Below are 23298 nucleotides of genomic sequence, written 5' to 3' on the forward strand. Positions count from 1 at the left end.
AACATGTATACTGGTTTTCACCCACCTCCCTGGGTGTGAATCAGCTACATGATCATCTGGTAAGATTAATATTGAAAAATGTTATTTTCATTAGTAAAATAAATTTTTGAATATACTTACCCGATGATCATGATTTAATTGACCCACCCTTCCTCCCCATAGAGAACCAGTGGACCGAGGAAAAAATTGAGGTGGTGTTGACAAGAAGTACTGGAGTACCTGACCACAGATGGCGCTGGTGAGTACACCCCCCTCCTGTATAGCGATCGCTGGCGTATCCCGTCCGTAGAATTCTGTCGGGCAACGGAGTTGACAGCTACATGATCATCGGGTAAGTATATTCAAAAATTTATTTTACTAATGAAAATAACATTTTTAATAACGTATAACAGTTCTTAGTTAAATCTTTGTTTGATGAAGTTTCAAGAATAATACTCAGATGTTATTATTATTATTATTATTATTATTACTACTACTATTAGCTAAGCTACAACCCTAATTGGAAAAGTAAGATGCATAAGGCTAAGGGCTCCAACAGGGAAAAATAGCCCAGTGAGGAAAGGAAATAAATGAACGATTTAAGAAGTAATGAACAATTGAAATAAAATATGCTTTTATTTGTTCAGGTGTAAATACAAACCCTCTGCTATTTATAGGGGTATTACTTTTGGTGTAGCTGAAAGACGACACATGATGATTTCTAGCGAGGGATAACTACCCCATCTGGTACTTAGCGGCTGGGGGCTGGGGTAAACTGGGTGCCCCTCTCACTCACACCTCTCAGCTGAGTAACCACTTTACTTTATGGCTCGGTAGAGGACGGACATGCTGCCTTTATTTACCACAAAGATTTGCCTTGATTGTTTTTATGTTTAGTTTATTCTTTTGTGTTTGTTTATATCTTATACATATATATGCATGTATATATGTATATGAAAACATACTCGTATGTTGTAAAATACTTGTAACTTTAATTACAGTTGACAACTTATCCGGTGGTCTTTGCCGTAAGGGAGTTGTCATTGTGTAGATACTACTACTCCCCTATCTTGCCGCCCTCCCCTTCGTTGGTGGCCGTCAGTACTCCCCTATCTTGCCGCCCTCCCCTTCGTTGGTGGCCGTCAGTTCCTCATCACTCCCGTGTGTTGGTTTCAGTACTTGAGTTGAAAGTTTATAATAGTTCAGCTCCCTTTCGAGGAATTCTCTTACAAGGAAGGTGACTTATTCCCCGAATAGTTCATGTTATGCAGCGGATTTATGAATTGTAAATCATCCCAACTTTTATTTCCTTTTCTAACAGATAGCAATGACGTAGAAAGCAAGGCTGATGGCTTCGGCTGCTCCGGTCAATGTCCTGCGCTTCCTGTGGCAGCTCGTGAGCTGCTGCCCACCTTACGATGTAGCACTCATTGTTGACCTTCAACTTGAACAAGGCTTGTTGATGGGAGGCATAGAGTGCTGCCAGGAGGTTTGCCTCCAGGGGTTGGAGAACCTTCCCTTACGAGGGAGTGTTAACCTTTCCCGGAGTTGGGCTGCCCCCCCCCCCCCCCCCCTTCCGAGGGAGAGCTGCCCTACTTAAGTCGTTTAGCAACCTTCCCTCTTTCGGGAATAATTGCTGACAGCTCGATGAGATCTGCTTCTGCTAACTTGTCGCCGAAGACTGTGCTTCTTCCCCTTGAGCTGGGGAAAAGCAAGTCCAAGGCTTGTTCCTCCTTCGGGGGAACTTCTCTCTCGTTTGCGAGAGAGATCGTTACTCCTATGCTTTTTCCCATAGAGCTCGGAGAAAGCTTTTCTTAGGCGATGTCCTCCTTTGGAAGGACTTCTCTTGTTCGCGAGAGAGATTACTGTATTACGCCTACGCTTTTTCCCTTAGAGCTGGAAGAAATCTTGCCTTAGGCGATGTCCTCCTTCGGAGGACTTTTCTCTCGTTCGCGAGAGAGATTGTTCAGTGACCAACATATGTCGTACGCTTATGCTTCTTCCAATAGGGCTGGTAGAAAGCTTGTTCTAGGCGATGTCCTCCTTCGGGACTTATTGTCAGCTTTTGTGTTAAAGCTGTGGGTTGTCACAGGCGCTGCAGCCTGTCGGTCAGGCCTTGAGTCTGTTTCCGACGCCAAGGAGTTTGCTGATCCCCAGGGGTGGTGGTAGAGCTTTCTCTGAAGAAGGTTACACCTTCGGGGGAACAAGTGTCTAGTTCTCTAGAGAAGACCGCTTCTAGGCATCAGCGGTCCCCCTTACGCTTATGGTTCTCCTCCAGGGGCGGAGCAAGATCCTTGTCTTAAGCGACGTTCTCCTTCGGGAGAACAAACCTCCCCTGCGGAGGAGGTATCTTTAGAGCTGGATCAGTCATCCCCTCTGGAGGGGTCTGCTCTGCGTTCCTCTCCAGAGGATTGTAGTGTGGAAGAGTTTGTGACCCCTCTCCATTCTGGATATTCTCCTCCTTGTGCTGTGAGAAGACATCTTTTTGAACCTGCTGGTTCTCCTTGCGGTGATCGTGAGCCTTCGGTCTCTCGTAATGTTGATCCTGCGGGTTTTCATGACCTTAGGAGTCCTTCGGGCCTCCGTCGTGCTGGACTTTTGAGTTCATGCGACTGGAACCTTTGGGTATCAGTTATGACTTTGGGCTCTCGGACCATCAGTCACGCTGACCATTCGGGCTCTCGTACCATCAGTCACGCTGACCCTTCGGTGTCTTGTGACAAGGAAACTTCAGTTTCTCGTTGCGCTGAGCCTTCAGGGTCTTACAACACAGGTTATGCTGAGCCTTCTGGCTCTCATGCCTTTAGTTACGCTGATCCTTTGGGGTCTCGTGGCAGGGAGACTGTGGTTTTTCCGTTATGTTGATCCTTCTGGGTCTCGTAACATCGTTATCACTGAGCCTGTAGGCTCTTGTGCTAGGAAAGTCCTTTCTGCAATTAAAAAGTGACGTCACTCGACTGGCTAGGCTACCCATCGCTAATTATCGGTGGGTAGTTGTACCTCACTTAAAAGTCTTTTGACTAGTTTTCAGCTTTTGCTAAAATGATATCCACTATAAAGAGTTCAAGGTTTGTATAGTTAGGAAAAATTACAAACTTGTAACAGAATTTGTATTTTTCCTAACATACAAACCCTCATTCTTTACTATAGGAGATATTCTAGCACGACCTGGAAAATACGGCAGAAAAACCTTAACAAGGTCGTTAACGACCGGGCAGGTAATTACCCACCTGTTAGTGGTGGGGGACCGCCGGTCGGTAGCTGCTGTTTACCTTCAATCTGATTCTAGCTAGGACTATCCTAGGAGGGGCGGTGATGGAGGGAAGATTTATTTAAAGAATTCGGGTTTGTATGTTAGGAAAAATACAAACTCTGTTACAAGTTTGTCATTTGTTTCTACACTTGATACAAACCCTCATTCTTTACTATAGGAGACTTAGTCTTGAGGCTAGGGTGGCCAAGGAGTTCCCTATTCATAGGGAAAATAGTCCTCAGACTAGATTCTTTTGAAGCAACAATCTTCATTTAATCTTTCTTTGTAGATCCCCATAATCTCAACACGACTGAAGGTTTGTAGCTTCGAGGAAACAAATGTTTCAGGATGAAGTGGGTCAGGAATATTCGACTCGGACCCCTTCAAACTTAGGATTCCCCCGACCTTGCAAAGGGGAAAGCTCGTGACCACGAGTATAACTTATACCCTGTGAGAGGAATCAGATGAGTATCATACCTTACTTCCATTGGGGAGTCCAGCTGAAACTGGATACAGACTACAATCCCCAGATGGGAGGGAAAAGGAGACGAAGAAGATAGATTGATGTCCTTCTTAAAACCTAGTGTAACCCAGTATCCTCAGCCAATGGTTACTGTCCCCTGAAAGGGCGTAAGGTAGCTACAGCACCTGTTAACCTGTCACAATAGGCCCTATAGAAAGGGTGTCTAGAGACCTGTGTGTCACGTCGCTCTAATAGTGAGAGACCTATGTGTCACGTCGCTCAAATAGTGAGTGGTGAATGTAGATTGCCGTTTCCAGACCCCAGCACTTAAGACTTGGGAGACTTGAGAAATTTCTCTTGAATGCCAGTGAAGCAGCCACTCCCCTAACTTAATGGGCTCTGGGTTGTGCTGCATTTGGGTCTCCGTGAAAAGACCTCGCAATAACTTTCTTGAGCCAGAAAGGGATGGTGTTGCGAGAGGTTCTCTTCTTTACCTTGTTGGTACTAAGGAAGAGATGACAGAGACGTGGTCTGAAAGGTCTGGTGCGCTTCAGATATTTTTTTAGCGCCCTGACTTTGCATAGTAACAACTGGTCTGTATCCTGTGTTACCTTATTGAGGGTGGAAAACTGAAATTCTCGAAATCTCTCATCGGTAGATGAAGGATTATGAGTCTAGCCACCAAGCCTGGTACGCAGTTGTGAGACACTCCGCCCCCCCCCTTCCCTTAGAATGGGTGACGACGTAAGACAGACCATGTAGCTCACTGACCTTTTTAGCCGAGGACAGAGGTATGTGGAAAACGGTCTTAAGGTTCAGAAAGTAGCCTGTGGCCCATAAGGGCTCATAGGGCAGACCCTTCAGGGAACGTAAGACACGTCTCATGTTGATGGTCTAATCTCAACTGGGGGGCAAGATCACTCAAAACCTCATATCAACCAAGGTGATGTCTTCCTCACAGGTACAAAAGGAAGTCTGGGAACTACTGATCCTTCCTTTTGAGAACCCAATTGCTCCACATGGTCGCTGTTATAGCAGTTAAGAAGTCCATTGTCTTGGCCCCAGCAGTTAGGACTTCCCGTAGGGACTGCCTGGAATCTTGGTTTGACAAGTCCTCGTGGGTCGCGAGGTAGCCGACTGTATCAGACCACATGTCAAGCCAGAAGGGACATTGAAGTCGCTTCCATTGCCGAGGCTTCTGTGACTGAGAAGAGCCTGGAAGAGTAGAGTGTCTCTTCGAGGATTAGCCCGGTGTGAGCCTCGCCTTGAGGGGATCCAAGATCAGAGGAGAAGGGTTGACGTCTCTGATCTCGGCGAACAGGCCAGGTTTAAAAGTTTAAAGATCGCTCAAGAATGGCAGAGGCAAGGGACAGTGACATTGCACTAGCAGTTAGGACAATGCCCTAGAGACTGACCATATATGGTCAACGACCAAGCCTCCTCTCCATTCCAGCTAGGACCAGGGAAGGCCAGGCAGTGGCTGCTGATGACTCAGCAGATAGATCTATAGGCTCCCTCAAACCCCCCAACCTTAGCTCACAAGGATGGTAAGGTTGCAGGCACTAATGGCACTAACGAGCCTGAGCGGGACTCGAACCCCAAACTGTCGAACACCAGTCAGAGACGTTACCTATCAGGACTCAGCCAGAAGATCAATTCTGGTCTTAGGGTTTGGCGTGGACGACATAGCCTGCCTATGGCTGGAGAGTCAAGAGGTCGAGGAGACAGATGCAAATTGCCAAGGCATGAGATATTACACACAGTTCTTAGAGTCCTTAAATAGGAGGATTCTAAATTCCTCGACGGCAGCCCTCCCGAGGAATCCTCATGCTGCGCTAATTCCTCGCGTGTTATTACAGGTAAAAGTGGAGGTGCGAGTAGCAGACAAACCTTATGTCTTACCCCTCGTATCTTTCTTATCGAAAGGGGAAGAACGGTAGAAGACGGAGTGTCTGGAAGTAATGGCGAAGACCGTTGACGAGAGTCGGAAGATTCTGTCATAAGAGTAAAACTCATGATGACGATGGTGGCGCGCATAGCGCTAATTGCGTGCATGCGCGGACTGTCTGTGCTAATTGTTACGAGAGCTTGACAACTCAGCGTAACTGAAACTCGAAGGTTCCAAGACGTGTGAACTCAAAAGTCCAGCGCGACAGAGGCCTGAAGGACTCCTAAGGTCATGAGAACCCGTAGGATCAACATGATGAGAATTCAAAGGCTCCCGATCACGCCCAACGAAAGGGTGATCGTCACGAGACCCCGAGGAGTCAACGTGAGGAGAACCAGTAGGTTCAAAAAGACGTCTCCTTACAGCACGAGGGGGAGAACATCAGGGATGAAGATAACTCCTCCGCAGGGTAGATTTGTTCTCCCGAAGGAGAACGTCGTTCAAGACAAGGCTCTCGCTCCGCCCCTGGAGGAGAACCAAAAGCGTAACGGGGAGGAGCGTAGATCAGCAAACTCCTACAAGTTTTCTCTCGTCAATGGGAGGAAGGTTCTCCCAAAGGAGATTGCCTAAAACAAGCTTTCTCCCTGCTCTATGGGGAAAAGCGTAGGCGTAGTAACCTCTCTCTCGCAACCAAGGGAGAAGTCCTCCCGAAGGAGGATATTGCCTAAGGTAAGATCTCTCCCCGCTCTATGGGAAAAAGTGTAGGCGTTATAATTTCTCTCGTGAACGAGGGAGAAGTCCTCCCGAAGGAGGACATAGCCTAAGACAAGCTTTCTCCCAGTTCTATGGGAAGAAAGCATAGGCGTAATAATCTGTCTCGTGAATGAGAAAGAAGTCCTCCCGAAGGAGGACATCGCCTAAGACAAGCTTTCTCCCAGCTCTATGGGAAAAAAGCATAGGCGTAATAATCTCTTGGAACGAGAGAGAAGTTCTCCCGAAGGAGGACATAGCCTAAAACAAGCTTTCTCCCAGTTCTATGGGACAAAAGCGTAGGCGTAATAATCTCTCTCTTGCGAATGAGAGAGAAGTTCTCCTGAAGGAGGACATCGCTTAAGGCAAGTTTTCTCCCAGTTTATGGAAAAAATGTAGGCGTAATAATCTCCTCGTGAGCGAGAGAGAAGTCCTCCCGATGGAAGACATCGCCTGAGCCAAGCTTTCTCCCAGCTCTTTTGGGAAAAAAGTGTAGGCGTAATAATCTCTCTCGCGAACGAGGGAGAAGTTCCCCCCAAAGGAGGAACAAGCCTTAGACGTGCTTTTTCCCCAGCTCAAGGGTAGAAAGCACAGTCTTCGAGGACGAGATAGCAGAGGTAAAACTCATCGAGCTGTTCGCAACTCTTCACGAAGGAGGGAAAGATGCTGAATGACTGAAGTGGGGAAGCTTTCCCTCGGAAGGGGGTAGTTCTCTCACGCAGCCCAATTCCAAGGAAGGTTATCACTCCCTCGTAAGGGGAGGTTCTCTAACCCCTGGAGACGAACCTCCTGTCAGCAATCTATGTTTCCCAACAAGTTGATCAAGTTGCAGGTTAACAGCGAGTGCTACCTCGTAACATGGGCAGCTTATGAGCTGCCACATGAAGCGCAGGATAACGAACAGAGCGGCCGAAGCCCTCGGCATTGCGTTCTACGTCGCTGCTATTTGGGTGTTTTCTTTTAGCCTCTCTAACACGTTTCCCCTTTCCCTCCTGCTCTCAACCGAAGAGAAGGGCCGAACCCCTGCATCTTCTTCCGAGGTTTCCGAGAGACTCTTAATCCTTAACTCATTAGGGAGCAAAGGAACTGGGGAGGTTGTCCTGTCTGAAACATGAGAGCGAGGGATTGACCCCGTGAGTGTATGACCGCAGATTTGCGTGTGTAGCGCTAATTGCGTGCGAACACCTCGCGTGACGGGAGTCTGAAGACTCTGCCATAAGAGTAAAACTCTTGATGGTCATGGGCGCAGTGTTGGTTGAGTGTATGCAAACACTCTGCGCGACAAACGTCTGAAGACACTCTGTCATAAGAGTAAAACTCTTGGTGACTTGTTTCACGAGAACCAGAAGGTTCAGCGTGATCGTGTGTGCCCACTAGAGGTTGTGTTGCGAGAACCCGAAGGGCAAGAGCAACGGGAAACGGAAGTTTCCCTTGTCACGAGGCACCGAAGTGTCAGCGAGACTAAATGCACGAGAGCCCAAGGTTTCAGCAACTTGAGTTGCGAGAAAACAAAGTGATAGCGCACCGAGAAACAGAAGTTTCCTCGTCACAAGACCCCAAAGGGTCAGAGATCGAGAATTCGAAGGCAAGAGCGATCTTCTCTGAAGATAAGGAGTGAAGTGAGGAGAAGCGCTCTATCTGACTTTTCTAGAGCGAACGGAGACCCTCAAACTATTATGCGAAGAAGAGGGTTCGAGGTCAGGACGTGCTTTGCCCTTGGCCGCGCTCCTGGCTTCTTAGATGAGGCAGAACGATGACGAGAGGGAGCGTTCTTCTTAGGTTTGTGGCAAGAGCACATATAGTCCCGGGGAGAGACAGAAGGCGAGCAAGTGCGAGAACGATGATGTCTCTTCCTATATCGCCTGTCTCTTCGGCGAGAACATCTAGGTGAAGGAGTAAACGGGCGAGCGGGAGAGTGTTCTCGCATGTCTGTGCCAGCCGTAGGGCGCGCAGGAGAAAGTTCCCTAGCGCGCGAGAATGTTGGAGCGCATCCCTAGGAGAGGATTCACGAGCGTGCGCCTATATCCTTGCGGATGCGCGCCTGTAAGCGATGGCGCGTAGGATGGTGCGCAGTATGGCGGGCAGGAGAGTGAGATGTTGGGGGCTTATGCGCACATGCAGGAGAATGTTGGCGCACGGGAGCGCATAGGAGAGCACTGGCGAGCAGGAGACCGCCATTGCGCAGGAGATTGGTGGCGCGCAGGTAGTTTGCGTGTAGGTGAGCGCATGGCACATGCTGGAGCTATGCTCTTGTTGGAGCATATGCGCATGTTGGCGCGTACGCTCTTGATGCCCTATGTTAGGGTAAGGAGGAAGCGCTCTTTTCAATTTGAAATATTTAACTTAGCCGGTGGATATATATATAGCTAACGTCTCTTGACGGTCCAGCAGCCGATTCAAAACTCGCGGGCGATCAGGGTGTTGGGTTGCTGGGTGTACACTAGCGCCACCACTCGCCAGGATACTATCACTATTCCAAAGCTCTCCAGTTCTTCTCTGCCGAGTTAGGCGTAAACATTGATTCTTTGCTCGCGCTAACCTCAAGTTTTCTACTATTGGTGAAGTACTTCTTCATGGTTTATGGCTTTCGCTGTGTTGGTTATTCTTTCGACTGTTCTTGAACCCTTTTTTTATTTGACTGTTGCTGAACCTTGCTTTGTTTTTTATCTCTCTTTGAACATTCCAATATGTCTGACCCTTCCCCTGTTTATAGAAAATGTGCTAAAGATTGTGACTGGCACCTTCCAAACGCTTCCATCGATCCCCACTCTATTTGTGTTAATTGTAGAGGTAAAAATTGTCAATTAGGGGATCGATGCGACGAATGTGTCATATTGTCAGAATTTGAGCGGTTAGAATAGGATAAATATACTGTATTCGTAAACTCGAGAGAGATAGGGGGAGAAGAAGCTCTTCTCGTTCTCAAGAATTTTCCTCTTCCCATGTCCCTGAACCTTTTCCTAGCCCTGTAGTGGTAGTTTCAGAACCCCCTACTAGCATTAACGAATCTTCACTTAAAGACATGATGAAGGCTACTCATGCTCTCGGTGCAAAGGTCGAATCGCTGGCTACGGATAGAAACCAGCTTATGTCCTATGTGAAGTTTTTGAAAAGTGAAAGTGTTAATGCGAAAAGTGTTAATGCGTTCAGTATTGCGAAGGGTTCGTCTGTTCGTACTTGCTGCTCACCCAGTCCGAGACCTCTTTCAACCTCCCCAACCCCTGGGAGAAGGAATGTCAAAAGATCAAAGGGAGCGATAGGTATTAAACCACGAACAGACGTTCCCTCACAAGTTGCAGACGTTGCTCCTAACGTTTGTCCTTCTTATAAGAGAGACGAGAGTAAGTTCTCCTCGTCCTCCGATGACGTTCATGTTAACAAGAAATCCTGGCATCAGGTTTCACGACCTCTTAAAAGAAAATTGGTTCCTTCAGAACAAAGTCAACTTCCTGGCTGCAGTCACTGGAGCAGCCCGGAATGTATACCTTCATCAGAGGAAGGTTCGCCTGTTAAACATTCTTTTTTAACGTCAGATTTTGTGGCTTCGAGGCCCCTGAAAAGAGTCACGGTGCCGTTGTTTTATCTGGTCGTTCCAGACGTGACTTGAGTGATGCTATTCCCGTTATTAGTGCTGAAGTTCAAGATCCTAACTTTAGTGTTTTGCAGGACATGCAATCTAAGCTGTCCACCTTAATGCAGGCCTACAGTCCTGCTCCGGTTCGACAGGAACCCTTACTTGCAGTGCGTCATGGTTCCGCTAAGCATAACTTAGTTTATCAATCATCTGAGCGTGAGGCTCTACGTCATGCTGACGTGAGCCCTAGTGTTAACTTTGCTGTTAAGCGAGAGGCTGATCGTAAATCTCGACTTGACGTCGAACGTTAGTCCTTACAGTCCAACCGTGACTTCGAGCTGCAGTCACTGCAGTCATGACGTGGCGTTGAACTTCAGTCTCAGCAGTCACGACGTGACGTCGAACTTCAGACACCGCAGTCACGACGTGAAGTCGAACGTCAGTCACCGCAGTCACGACGTGACGTCGAACTTCAGACACCGCAGCCATGACGTGACGTTGAACGTCGGTCCTTACGGTCCAACTGTGACTTTGAGCTGCAGTCACTACAGTCACGACGTTACGTTGATCATCAGTCACCACAGTCACGACAGGACGTCGAACGTCAGTCACAGCAGTCACGACGTGACGTCGACCCTCCTCCCTTGACTACTACTCAGCTACAGGTTGATGTAGGCTGTCAAGCTTTGCCTTCTCGACCTTCTTTGACTTCACCTTCTCGCAAGAATATAGTTTTGTCTGATGAAGTTTACTCTGAAGAGGAAGCTGATGACCCTCTTTCGACTAACGTACCGTTAGAGATCCCGTCTGAAGAAGAAGAGCCTAGAGTTATTCAACAATCTCTAGATTTTAAGAAAATTATGAACATTTTTAAAGAGGCTTTTCCCTCGCATTTTGTGACTGCTGCTCCACGTTCGCCTCCTTCAGAATTTACTTTAGACATAACTGCTACAGCTCCTTCTTATACGAAGTTAGTGCTATCTTGATCTTCTAAGAGGGCCATGGGTCTGCTGGGAGACTGGTTAGAGACCAAAACAAGTCTTGGAAAGTCTTCCTTTGCCTTCCCTCCATCCAAACTGGCCTCTCGTTCGAGCGTCTGGTATGACATGGGAGAAGTTCTCGGCTTGGGAGTACCTGCCTCTGCCCAGGGAGACTTCTCAAGCCTGGTAGACTCTCCTCGTCGTCTAGCCATGAGACGCTCCAAGGTGTTGTGAACTTCTTCAGAGCTTGACTATCTGCGTAAAGGAGTGTTTCGTGCTTTTGAAGTATTCAACTTTTTGGATTGGTCGTTGGGGGCCTTAAGTAAGAAGGTGTCTCCTTCTAACAATGATGATGTCATACAGATTATGTCCTGTATGGACAAGGCTATAAGGGACGGTTCTAACGAACTTGCGGTGATTTTTAAAGAAGAGGGAGTCATTGTGCTCATTCCTTTCTTTGGGAGTTACTCCGTGCCAGAAATCGGAGCTCCCTTTTGCTCCTTTATCGCGTGCCCTTTTTCCCCAAGATCTTATCAAGGATATAGCGTCCTCTCTTTCCTAGAAGGATACGCATGATTTAGTCGCTAAAACAGCTCGCAAAGTTTTGCCATCATCTTTTTCAAGCAGCAGACCCAAGTTAGATACACCTGCTTCCAGATTCATTCCTCCCTTTCGTGGCAGAGCCTCCAACAGAGGCACCTCTCGTTCTGACGGAAGACGAGGTAAGAGAAGGGGGGCCAGATCCAGCCGTGGCAGAGTCTGACTGCCCACAGCTTGAGACAGCAGTAGGGGCCAGATTGACGAACTTCTGGCAGGCATGGGAGAGAAGGGGAGCGGACCAATGGTCTGTCCTCTTATTGAAGGAGGGTTACCAAATTCCTTCTGTAAGGAAACCTCCTCTTATTCGAAATCCAATAGACCTCTCTCCCAGGTATCGAGAGGAAGCAAAGAGACAGGCCTTACAACTTCAGGTGTCTCTTTTGTTAGAAAATGGGGTGGTGGTGAAGGTCTTGGACCATCAATCCCCAGGCTTTTACAACCGTCTCTTCCTGGTTCCAAAGAACACAGGAGGTTGGAGACCAGTACTAGAGGTGAGTGCGCTCAACGTGTTCTTATTGAAAACAAAGTTCACGATGGAAACATCCAAATCTGTTCTAGCAGCAGTAAGGGAAGGCGACTGGATGGTCTCTCTCAATCAACAGGACGCTTACTTCCATATCCCTATCCAACCAACCTTCCAACGTTATCTAAGGTTCATGTACGGGCAAGAAGTGTACCAGTTTCGAGCTCTGTGCTTCGGCGTCAACCCTGCTCCTCTAATATTTACAAGCCTCATGCGGAATGTAGCAAGCTTCCTACATTTGCCAGGGATCAGAGCCTCCCTTTACTTAGACGACTGGTTAATCAGGGCTGTCTGAAGGATCTCATATGGACGTTGAAACTAGCCAAAGAACTAGGTCTCCTAGTGAACAAGGAGAAGTCACAACTGACTCCGTCCCAGACTATTCTCTAGTTGGTGATAGAGATACAGAGTTGAGTTTTTCGGGCTTTTCCATCGCCCACAAGGATAGAGCAAGCCCTCTTAAAAATTCATCAATATCAGAAGAAGAGCAATTGTTCTGTAAGATTATGGATGAGCCTCTTGGGAACTCTATCGTCACTGGAACAGTTTGTCTCCCTGGGAAGGCTCAACCTTCGCCCTCTTCAGTTTCATCTCAACCAATATTGGAACAAGGAGAAGGGCTTGGAAGCAATTTCCATTCCACTCATGAATTCAGTCAAGACTTGCCTGAGTTGGTGGGACGTCAACCTCAAACTCCGGGAAGGTCTCTCGCTTGCCCCCAAGAACCCAGACCATGTGTTGTACTCAGACGCCTCGGACTTGGGATGGGGAGCAACTCTAGACAAACTAGAATGCTCGGGTCTTTGGTCCAAAGATCAGATGAAGCTTCATATAAACCACAAGGAGCTACTGGCGGTTCATCTGGCCTTGAAAAGTTTCGAGAGTTTGATTCGGAACAATGTGGTGCAGGTAAACGCAGACAGTACCACGGCGTTAGCCTACATCTCAAAGCAAGGCGGGACTCACTCGCAGTCCCTTTACTTAACAGCAAGGGATCTCCTAGTTTGGTCAAAGGAAAGAAACATCTCCCTTTACGAGATTCATTCAGGAAGAAAAGAATGTGATAGCAGACTGCCTCAGCAGAAGAGGACAAGTCATCTCCACGGAGTGGACGCTTCATCAGGAGGCGTGCGAAAAACTATGGAGGATATGAGGTCGTCCTACCATAGACCTGTTCGCGACCTCATTAACAAAGAGACTTCCGACTTACTGCTCTCGAGTCCCAGATCCAGAGGCAGTCCACATAGATGCGCTCTTACTGGACTGGTCTCACCTGGAAGTTTATGCATTTCCTCCCTTCAAGATCCTTCACAAGGTTCTACAGAAGTTCGCCTCTCATGAAGGGACCAGGTTGACGTTGGTTGCTCCCCTCTGGCCCTCAAGGGAATGGTTCACAGAGGTACATCAATGGCTGGTTGACATTCCAAGAAGTTTGCCATTGCGGTTGGATCTTCTCCGACAACCTCACATAAAAAGATTCCATCAAAGCCTCCCCGCGCTTCGTCTAACTGCCTTCTGACTATCGAAAGACTTTCTAGAGCTTGAGGGTTTTCGAAGGAGGCAGCTAGAGCTATTGCCAGGGCAAGGAGATCCTCTACCATCAGGATCTACCAATCCAAATGGGAGGTATTTCGTGATTGGTGCAAGTCCACCTCTGTTTCCTCATCCGATACCACTGTAGCACAGATCGCTGACTTCGTGCTTCATCTTAGAAATAACCGTAACCTTTCTGCCTCTACTATTAAAGGCTACAGGAGCATGTTGGCTGCAGTGTTCAGGCACAGGAACATGGATCTGTCGAATAATAGAGATCTTCAAGACCTTCTCAAGTCTTTCAAGACTTCCAAGGAGTATCAAATTATTACTCCAGCTTGGAATTTGGATATTCGTCCTTAAGTTTCTCATGTCTGAGAGATCTGAACCTCTGTACTCAGCCTCTCTCAAAGACCTTACTCTCAAGACTCTCTTTATAGTGAGTCTGGCTACTGCAAAGAGAATTAGTGAAGTGCATGCCTTCAGCAAGAATATCGGCTTCTGCTCTAATAAGGCAGTATGCTCCTTGCAACTTGGTTTCTTGGCCAAAAATGAGAGACCATCTCATCCATGGCCAAAATCTTTTGAGATTCCCAACCTGTCGGATGTAGTTGGTAATGAAATTGAAAGTCTTGTGCCCTGTAAGAGCTCTAAAATTTCATCTGGACAGAACCAAAACGTTGGGAGGTGAATCAGAGGCTTTATGGTGTTCGATCAAGACGCCCTCCTTACTGATGTCGAAAAATGCCTTATCTTATTTTATCAGAATTTTAATTAAAGAGGCTCACACTCACTGCGGTGAGACTGACCTTAGATTATTGAAAGTTAAGACTCATGAAGTCAGAGCAGTGGCAACATCAGTGGCTTTCAAGCAAAATAGATCCCTTAGAAGCATTATGGACGCAACATTTTGGAGGAGTAAATCTGTGTTCGCTTCACATTATTTAAAGAATGTCCAGACTCTTTATGAGGACTGCTACACGTTGGTACCATTCGTAGCAGCGAGTGCAGTAGTGGGTGAAGGTTCTACCACTACATTCCCTTAATCACAATACCTTTTTTCTTCTCTTGAAACTATTGTTTTTTGGGTTGTATGAGGAGACTGAGACAGTCTTCCGCAATCTTTTGATTTGGCGGGTGGTCGAACTTGTTTCTTGAGAGTGCCCAGATCAATGGTATTGTTGAGGTCCTGTCATAGGGGTGTTCACCCCAGATATGACAGCTCCTAGAGGTCTTTCAGCCCCCTGAGTGGATCGCTGGGCTTCATGAGGATAGCAGACTAATGAGGCAGAGTATCATCAAAGTCAGCTTCCTTATCAGGTACTAATCCTTAAGTTTGTTTTATATCAAAACTCTTGAGCTATATTCCTACAATGTTTAATGCTGGTCTCTTACCCTCCATCAAGGGTGTGAATCAGCTATATATATCCACCGGCTAAGTTAAATATTTAAAAATTATATTTTCATATTAAAATAAATTTTTGAATATACTTACCCAGTGGATATATATAATTTAATGCCCCCCTTTTCCGCCCCTCTAGAGACCCTACGGGCAGAGAAAAACTGGAGAACTTTGGAATAGTGATGGTATCCTGGCGAGTGGTGGCACTAGTGTACACCCAGCAACCCAACACCCCGATCGCCCGCGAGTTTTGAATCGACTGCCGGACCGTCAGAGGCGTTAGCTATATACTGTAGTATATATCCACCTGTTAAGTATATTCAAAAATTTATTTTAATATGAAAATATCATGTTTGTGATGAAAGCGCTTATAGTCTTGTGGTGAGACATCTTGTGAAGAGATAAAGGCTAGGAAGAGCGAGAACGATTATGTCTCTTCCTATGTCGCCTGTGTCTCCAGCGAGAACATCTGGGCGAAGGAGTGCGAGCTCTCCTTTTCCTCTTCTCTCTCTCCCTCCTACAATGAAGTGGAGGAGGAGGAGGAGGAGGTACTGCGATGTCCACTTCTACATACTTGGCATGGGGACCCTCAGAACACCTATGACCTCTGTAGCCAGAGCATAGGGAAAGAGGATCCACCTCCAGCGGCGACATAAAGGCGCCCTGAATACTTCCTCATAATAGAGGACATCACATCTAACAAAGAAAAAGGAAAAGGATTAATCAAAAAACCAAAAAAAGAAAGGCTAGTCTGCCAGGCAAATAAGGCAGGAGCAGCTGTGTTACCACTGCGACGGCTAGAATTTGATTGAAGGTAAACAGCAGCTACCGACCGGCGGTCCCCCACCACTAACAGGTAGGTAATTACCTGCCCAGTCATTAACGACCTTGTTAATGTTTTTCTGCCGTATTTTCCAGGTCGTGCTAGAATATCTCCTATTGTAAAGTATGAGGGTTTGTATCAAGTGTAGGAATAAATACAAATTATATCAAAATTTATTATTTTTCCAAAATACACAAACTGCCATCACCAGCCCTCCAAGAAATGCTTCGAATCAAAAGTGAGGTTTCTCACTGGGTGTGTGTGTGAGCGGGGTGGCTGGTCTACTCCCAGCTACCTCCACAAACTAGCGGAGGGTTGTTGACACCTTGCTCTGAAAGTTTATACAGTACAGTAGCTTGATTCCAGCTCACACCTAAACATAAATCCTGAGTAAAGAACTCAGGTTTGTTTAGTTAGGAAAATTACAAATTACTTCCAGTTTTGTCATATTGGGGATTTCTTTGTATTGTTTATGATTGGTGGTAATGGCAAAATTATTGTTTATTAGTCTACCTCTTGCCAATAAAACCAGCAAATACATCACATTGGAAGGGCGTTGCTAATTTTATATTTGTTCCGTAACTGGAATACAAACCCATGCTATTTATTTAGGGGTATTACTTTCTGCGTAGCTGAAATGACAATCCATTGAAATTTAGCAAGGGTTAACTACCCATACCGCTAGTTAGCGGGGGTAGGGGTGATAGCTTGGTACTGCTCCCACTCACACACTGGTGAATTAGCTCACTTTGCTTTTGGCTCTGATGGTGTACGGTCGTTGCCGTTCCTCATCCTTTGCTGTTATTTGGACTGCCATTAATTCTTTTTTGCTTTTTCTCTGTGTTAGTGGGTGTATGTGTTGACTTCTGCGAACGTGTGCACCTGCCCTGGATTCGATGGCCGGCCCTGCGGAACCTATATGTCGGCGTTGGAGACCGATCGCCACACCCTTTGTCCCGTCTGCAGAGGTCAACGGTGTGATTTCAACGACCGGTGTTGGGAGTGGTCTGCCTCCCAGTGGGAGAGGTTTGGCGACGGCGGAAGAAGAAGAGGAAGGGAAAAAACCCAAGGCCTCTTCTTCCATCTCCCGACCTTCCTCTGAAGCTCCTACTCGTTCGGTCTCTTCTGAGAGACCGTCGAGTAGTAGCGTAGACCCATTTAATTTTGGCCAACGCCGGTCCTTGAGTGATGGTGTTGCTTCCCCTAGTGAAGCTGCCTCACCTCTCCCCCGGGTGAGGCCTTGTCTATGTCTTCTGTGTTACAGGTTTGGTCGTCCTTAGGGCTTCTGGGTCCACCCTCCAAGGACTCTTTGCTGCAGCTCATCCTCTGGGGAGCAAGTGTGCAGCCGTCGTCGTCGACTTTGGAGGTAGATCCTCTGGCACTCGTCGACGTTGTGTTGTCAGAGGTGTCTTCTGTGGTTTCAGCCGACTCCCCTGCCCCTCCAGACTCTCCAGCTGTTGCTGCCGACTGATCATCCTTCGAGGGAGAAATTTAGTCCTACATCTATCTCTCCTGCGAGTGTTTCTCCCCCTCGGGGTAGTTCACTCATAGAGACTTCTTCAGAGGACTGCTGCTGCTCATGGTCAGCTTACTGATCCAACGGCCCCTAGAGGGCGTCTCCGTCGTAGAGCTCACCCGCTGCTTCGCCTTAGAGGTCACCCTTCACCATTGGTGAAAAGGCGCATCTTTGGCACTTTAGCCTTGTCATCACAGTCATCACCTGCAGAGGAGTCTCCGCTTCAGTTGTCTCTTGGCTCTCGACCCTCGCCCGTTCCTGGACCTTCTCCTGATGACGCTGCTGCTAGTCCATCGACTTCGGTCCTGGACCCTTCTGTAGATTGTTCGCGATCTCCATCGGTGGATGTTCGCCCTTCCAAAGGGCATATCCCGGTTCCTGTGCTACCTGGCAGCTGACCTGGCGACTTACCATCACCGTTCCTGTTTCCGGTACAGCATCCTGAGGCCCTACCTAAGCATGCAGCTGCGCGCAAATGCTCTTCAGCTTTCCAGCTTCCTGCATTGCCCCAGCGCTCACCAACATCTCATCAGCGCTCTACAATGCTTTGGCGCACGCCTTCACCTGCTCGCCCTCAGCGCCTTATAGCGCGCCAATGATCACCGACGCAACAGAGCTCACTGAAACTTTAGCATGTGCCAAAACCTCAGCATGCCAAGGACATGAAAGGCACTAAGTCCTCCAGGGGAGGAAAGTATCCTAGAGGGAGCAGCCGAGGCCGCAAACACGCTGATAGGCACTGCCCCTGCTTGTCCACCAGTAGGGGGATGCCTACAAAGTTTCTCGGACAGGTGGAAGCAACTCGGGGCCAAACCTTGGACAATCTCGATTTGTCTAGGATATCGCATCCCATTCATAATATTTCTCCCTCCCCTGACCAGGAATTTAGTGTTTATAGACTCCTTTGCCATGGGATCAGCAAAGGGGCTGGCCCTTCAAGCAGAAGTCCAGACTCTGTTGAAGGTCCTCGACGGGTCCCCAGGCTTCTTCAGTCGACTCTTTCTTGTAAGAAAGGTGTATGGAGGCTGGAGACCAATCATCGATATCTCAGCTCTGAACAAGTTTGTCCAACAAACTCCGTTCAGCATGGAGACTGCAGACATGGTCAGACTAGCAGTAAGACCACAAGACTTCATGTGCACACTGGACCTAAAGGACGTGTACTTCCAGATCCCAGTCCATCTGTCTTCAAGGAAGCACTTGAAATTCAACCTAGACAACAGAAAATACCAGCTCAAGATGCTGTGCTTCGGTCTTTCCACAGCACCTCAAGTTTTCACCAAAGTGTATGCCCTAGTGTCATCTTGGGCACACAGGATTGGCATCCGTCTCCTTCGTTATCTGGACGATTGGCTAATCTTAGTAGACTTGGTGTCAACCCTTCTTCAACATCGAGACAAACTTCTGAGGCTTTGCCAAGATCTGGGGATCATGGTAAATCTCGAGAAGTCCTCCCTGCTTCCTACGCAGAGACTGGTATACCTAGGCATGATAATAGACACCAATCTCCACAAAGCCTTCCCATCAGACGACAGAATAGCAAGGCTGAGGAAGGTCGCAAGACACTTTCTCAGACGAGAAGAACTTCCAGCCCAGACGTGGTTATGTCTCCTCGGTCACCTTTCATCACTGGCCTGTTTAGATCTCTCGAGTGGCGACTCAAGTCCTGGTGGAATCAGACTCTCGATTCCCCAGACATCCGGATCCCCATGGGATCAGCAGAACAGACGGATCTCCAGTGGTGGGTGGCAGAGGAGAATCTACGAAAGGGAGTGGATCTTCTCGCCCTCAACCGGATTTGATGCTGTTCTCAGACGCTTCAGAAAAAGGTTGGGGCCTCACATGCTGCACCACACGACCTCAGGCCTCTCCTAAAGATGAAGGCCATCTTTCTGGCCCTTCAATAGTTCCAACAATTCCGGGCGGGCCACTCAGTGGTAGTGATGAGCAACAACACCACAGTAGTGGCTTACATCAAAAAGTAAGGAGGTACTTTTTCGCAGCCCCTATCCCATCTAGCAGTAGAGATACTGAGATGGGCCGAGATCCACTCGATACCATTGGCCCGCTTCATTCCGGGCAAGAGTAATGTGCTTGCCGACAACTTGAGCAGAGCATTTCAGATAGTGAGTATCGAATGGTCTTTGGATCATCTTGTAGCCAACAAAGTCCTGACTTTGTGGGGTTCTCCGACAGTGGACATCTTTGCAATGGCTCTGAACTTCCGGCTCCCGTTGCACTGTTCCCCAGTCCCAGACCCCAAGGCTCTTTGGCAAGATGTATTCCAACAATGGTGAGACATCGACATTTACTCCTTTCCCCCGTTCTGTCTGATGAGGAGGGTACTCAACAAAGCCAGAACATCCGTCAACCTTTCAATGACCCTCATAGCTCCACTATAGCATCACGCGGAATGGTTTCCGGACCCTCTGGAACTCCTGACGGAGCCTCCAAGAGAACTCCTTCTATGACACGATCTACTCAAACAGCCACATGCCAACATATTTCACAAAGCCATAGCTTCGCTACGACTTCACGCCAGGATACTATCCAGCATCTCCTCTCTCAGAGAGGATTTTCACAACAAGTTGCAATCAGGGTGTTTGGACACCTGCGAAAGTCATCAGCAGCAGTCTACCAGGCAAAGTGGAAGGTCTTCTGTGGTTGGTGTCGTGGAAAGGGTATCTCTCCTCTTGATGCCAATACTGTATTCCAGCAATAGCGGAGTTCCTCGTATATTTACGGGAAGAAATGCGATTGTTAGTCTCGGCGGTAAAAGGCTATCACTCAGCCTTAAGCCTCGCCTTTAGACTGAACAGAATGGACATTTCTTCATCCCTAGAACTTTCCTTACTCATACAGAGTTATGAACTTACCTGTTCTCAGTCTGAAGTGAGACCTCCCCCATGGAACGTGGTTCGAGTTCTCAGGTCTCTTTAGAGACCTCCCTAGGAACCATTACGTCAGGCAATAGATCGCCGTCTAACTTGGAAACCGTATTCCTGCTAGCTTTGGCTTCGGCCAAGCGAGTCAGTGAACTTCATGGTCTCTCATAAGACATCGCCCATTCAAGGGGATGGGGAGAGGTAACGTTCACCTTCGTCCCTGAGTTTATTGCTAAGACTCAGAACCCTGGAGTAGCGGATCCGCGATTCGACTCCTTCCGGATTTCAAGTCTTCACTCTGTAACAGATGACTCTGATCATCTCTTACTCTGCCCTGTGAGGAGTTTGAGGTTGTACCTTAAGAGGACAGCCACAGCCCGTCCTCATGTACCTGCACTCTTCATCAGCACAGGAATGACCAAAAGGAGGGTTACCAAGAACACAATCTCAGCATGGATTTGCAAGGTCATAGATCATGCACTGAATCCAGACCCTCCTCCTTCACGTCACCCCAGAGCTCATGATGTCAGAGGTGTAGCTACGTCCCTGGCATTCAAGAGGAACTTTTCAGTGACGCAGGTTCTTCAGGCTGGGGTGTGGAAACGACAGACTAAATTCACATCCCACTACCTGCAAGACGTGACCCACAGGAGTCTCGATATGTTTTCTATCGGTCCTGTGATGGCTGCACAACAGCTGTATAATATCTCAAGCTCCTTATTAGACAAGTAGCAGAATGATGAGGGCACTGTTTCCCGGTTTTAGTCTGCGTAAATGAAAAGGTTTGACTGGCTCTTATTCTTTTCTTCATCCTCCCCTCCCTTGGGGAAAGCAGCTTCCTCGGTTCTTTGCACAAGCTGACCTCAAACCACTGCAGGTAAACCATGCTCCCTTGTGTACCTAGTATTAAACTACTGTAATACTGTTGCGTCCCCATACCCTAGCGAGGTGGTATTGGGAAAGTCTTGGTTACAACAGTTTTTCCTTCTAAAGACTCGGAATAACTTTACCTGGACAGTCACACTTCTACATACCTCAACAAACAGCTTGCGTAGGCTGTCGACCTTTCTTAGCAAAGTTTTAGCTAGGTGAGGGACCCCTTATTTTTTAGTGCTGACATGCTCATATAAGGAGCCCCCAGGTAAAGCCAAAAAACCAGATTGGCTGGGACGCCAACCTTCCTAATGAGTGAGTCACCCCTAAATAAATAGCGTAGGTTTGTATTCCAGTTACGGAAAGTAATACCCCTAAATAAATAGCTAAGGTTTGTATCATTAGGAAAAATACAAATTATCTACGAATTTGTCATTTTAATTTACAGTACAATATAGCCAAGTCTCGGTAAATTGTTTTCTTATTTAAATAATTCCTTTATTTTATTTCAGATACCAGAGAATTCTTCAGGTCAATTGTTTCAATTGCTTTGAAGCTCAGTTTTTACGGTGTTTGGCAAGTGCTAACATTGTCTGTAGAGTCAACTCCAATTCAAAGTCTTCACGAGGTTATTTGTGCAAAACTAGATATTGTGTGAAATTAGATGATCATTTTTGGAAGTTTTCTCTTTTTCAAGAGTCAAATAGTAGGAGGGTAAATGGGAGATTCTACCATTTTGGACATGGTTTTGTGCAACCTCGGCAATATTACAGCACCAAAAAGAATATTGCTTTTCCCAGTGAAGAGGAAAAAAATCCTCCTGCAAATGCAGATACTATTTCTGACATAAAAACTTGTAGTCGAGTATCCAAAGCTAGTCAAGATAATTCTAAGGATTCCAGTAAAGATGTTTCTGCAAGTGACAGTGATATTTTTTCGAATACACCACATAGTTCTACCACTTCCCCATCGTCATCGTCAATAATTACTCCAGAAACATCACTAACAGACGTTTCAAAGAGCACAATTGACAGTAAGATTGGAGATGAGAAGCTGCTGTCAAGGCTGCAAAAATACTTTCTTTGGAGATTCACTTGGTATCTCAAAAGATTTCAGCAGTCTTTGGAAAATGAAATGCCTGATACCTTTCACATGTTTCGTATTTTCAGCATTGGACTTAAGGAATTTGTTATAGATTTCAAGTAAGTAATTAATATAGTTTTTTTTGTGTAACTTTTCAGTTGTTATCACATAGCTATTCATAAGATTCATTTACGTAAGTTTAACTTCTGTAACTGTATTCATATTAAAATCATAATTTTTACATATGCTTTGCTTCTGGACACTAGTTTTGGATACTGCTTGAGGATGATCTTTTCTAGAGAGATGTGGAGACCTTTCACTTTTCACTCCAAATTTAAATTCTTAGACATAAAAATGTTTCTTGTCTGCAGATCTGGTATAAATGGAATTTAGGACGCATATTTGTTCCTGTAGGTAATACAAACTTTTTAATTTTAGTAGGAATATGACTCCAGTGAACCTGGAGTGGCTGTTAAGCTTTTTAATAAAGTAAACATAGCTGGCTGCTAAGTGACAGGTAGGTCCTGCCCACCTGACAGATAGTGCTACTTCACTTTAACTTTGGCCGTGGTAGTGTACTGACACATAGTACTTTCTCTTGGCTCCTGCTTTGGCCCAATGTATGGTTTTTGCTTATACTTTCTATATTGTTTTTTTTTGTTCCGGTGCAAAATATAAACCTTCCGCTCTTTACTTAGGAGTATTATTTTGGTGAAAGCTGAAACCAGCCGATAAACTTTTTGCCAGGGTGTAACTCACCGCTAGTTAGCGGAGGGGGGGGGAGCAGGGTAGGTTAATCCTCCCGCTTACATCAGCACTAGCGACTAACTGCCACTTTTCATTTCGGCTCGGTAGAGTAAAGACGTAGTGTCTCTCCCGACAACACCCTTTTAACCGGTTACGGCTAAAAGCAACTGGCCTAATGTTTATTAAATTTCCTTTTAAGCTGCCTTTCTTTCAAGGGTTCCCAAGGCAAGGGAGGTAGCTAGAGCCCATGGCCTCTACCTCTGCTCCTCACCCAGTGTTCACTCTGCTTCGGCGGGTGACCATGAGCAGTGGCTGACAGGAATTCCTCAGAGTGACTTGTCATGGGACTGCAGATCCCGGGAACGAGTTTTGGCTACGTTCCGGAGGTTGTGCTGGTTGCTGTTCCTTTAGCCGGGTTCGCCCGAA

At 46.9% G+C, this 23298-nt stretch overlaps 1 protein-coding gene across 2 annotated transcripts in view; it reads left to right on the forward strand.

Moving 5' to 3' along the window:
* The window catches only part of LOC137620681 (LETM1 domain-containing protein 1), a 113155-nt gene that overhangs the window by 12104 nt on the left and 77753 nt on the right, over positions 1-23298 (forward strand). For both annotated transcript variants that reach the window (XM_068351027.1, XM_068351026.1), the window contains exon 2: positions 21555-22244. In XM_068351027.1, the coding sequence (XP_068207128.1) occupies positions 21555-22244 (690 nt within the window). The remainder of the gene's footprint in view (positions 1-21554; positions 22245-23298) is intronic.

This window comes from Palaemon carinicauda, chromosome 27 (genome assembly GCF_036898095.1).
Source record: "Palaemon carinicauda isolate YSFRI2023 chromosome 27, ASM3689809v2, whole genome shotgun sequence".
NCBI lineage: Eukaryota > Metazoa > Arthropoda > Malacostraca > Decapoda > Palaemonidae > Palaemon > Palaemon carinicauda.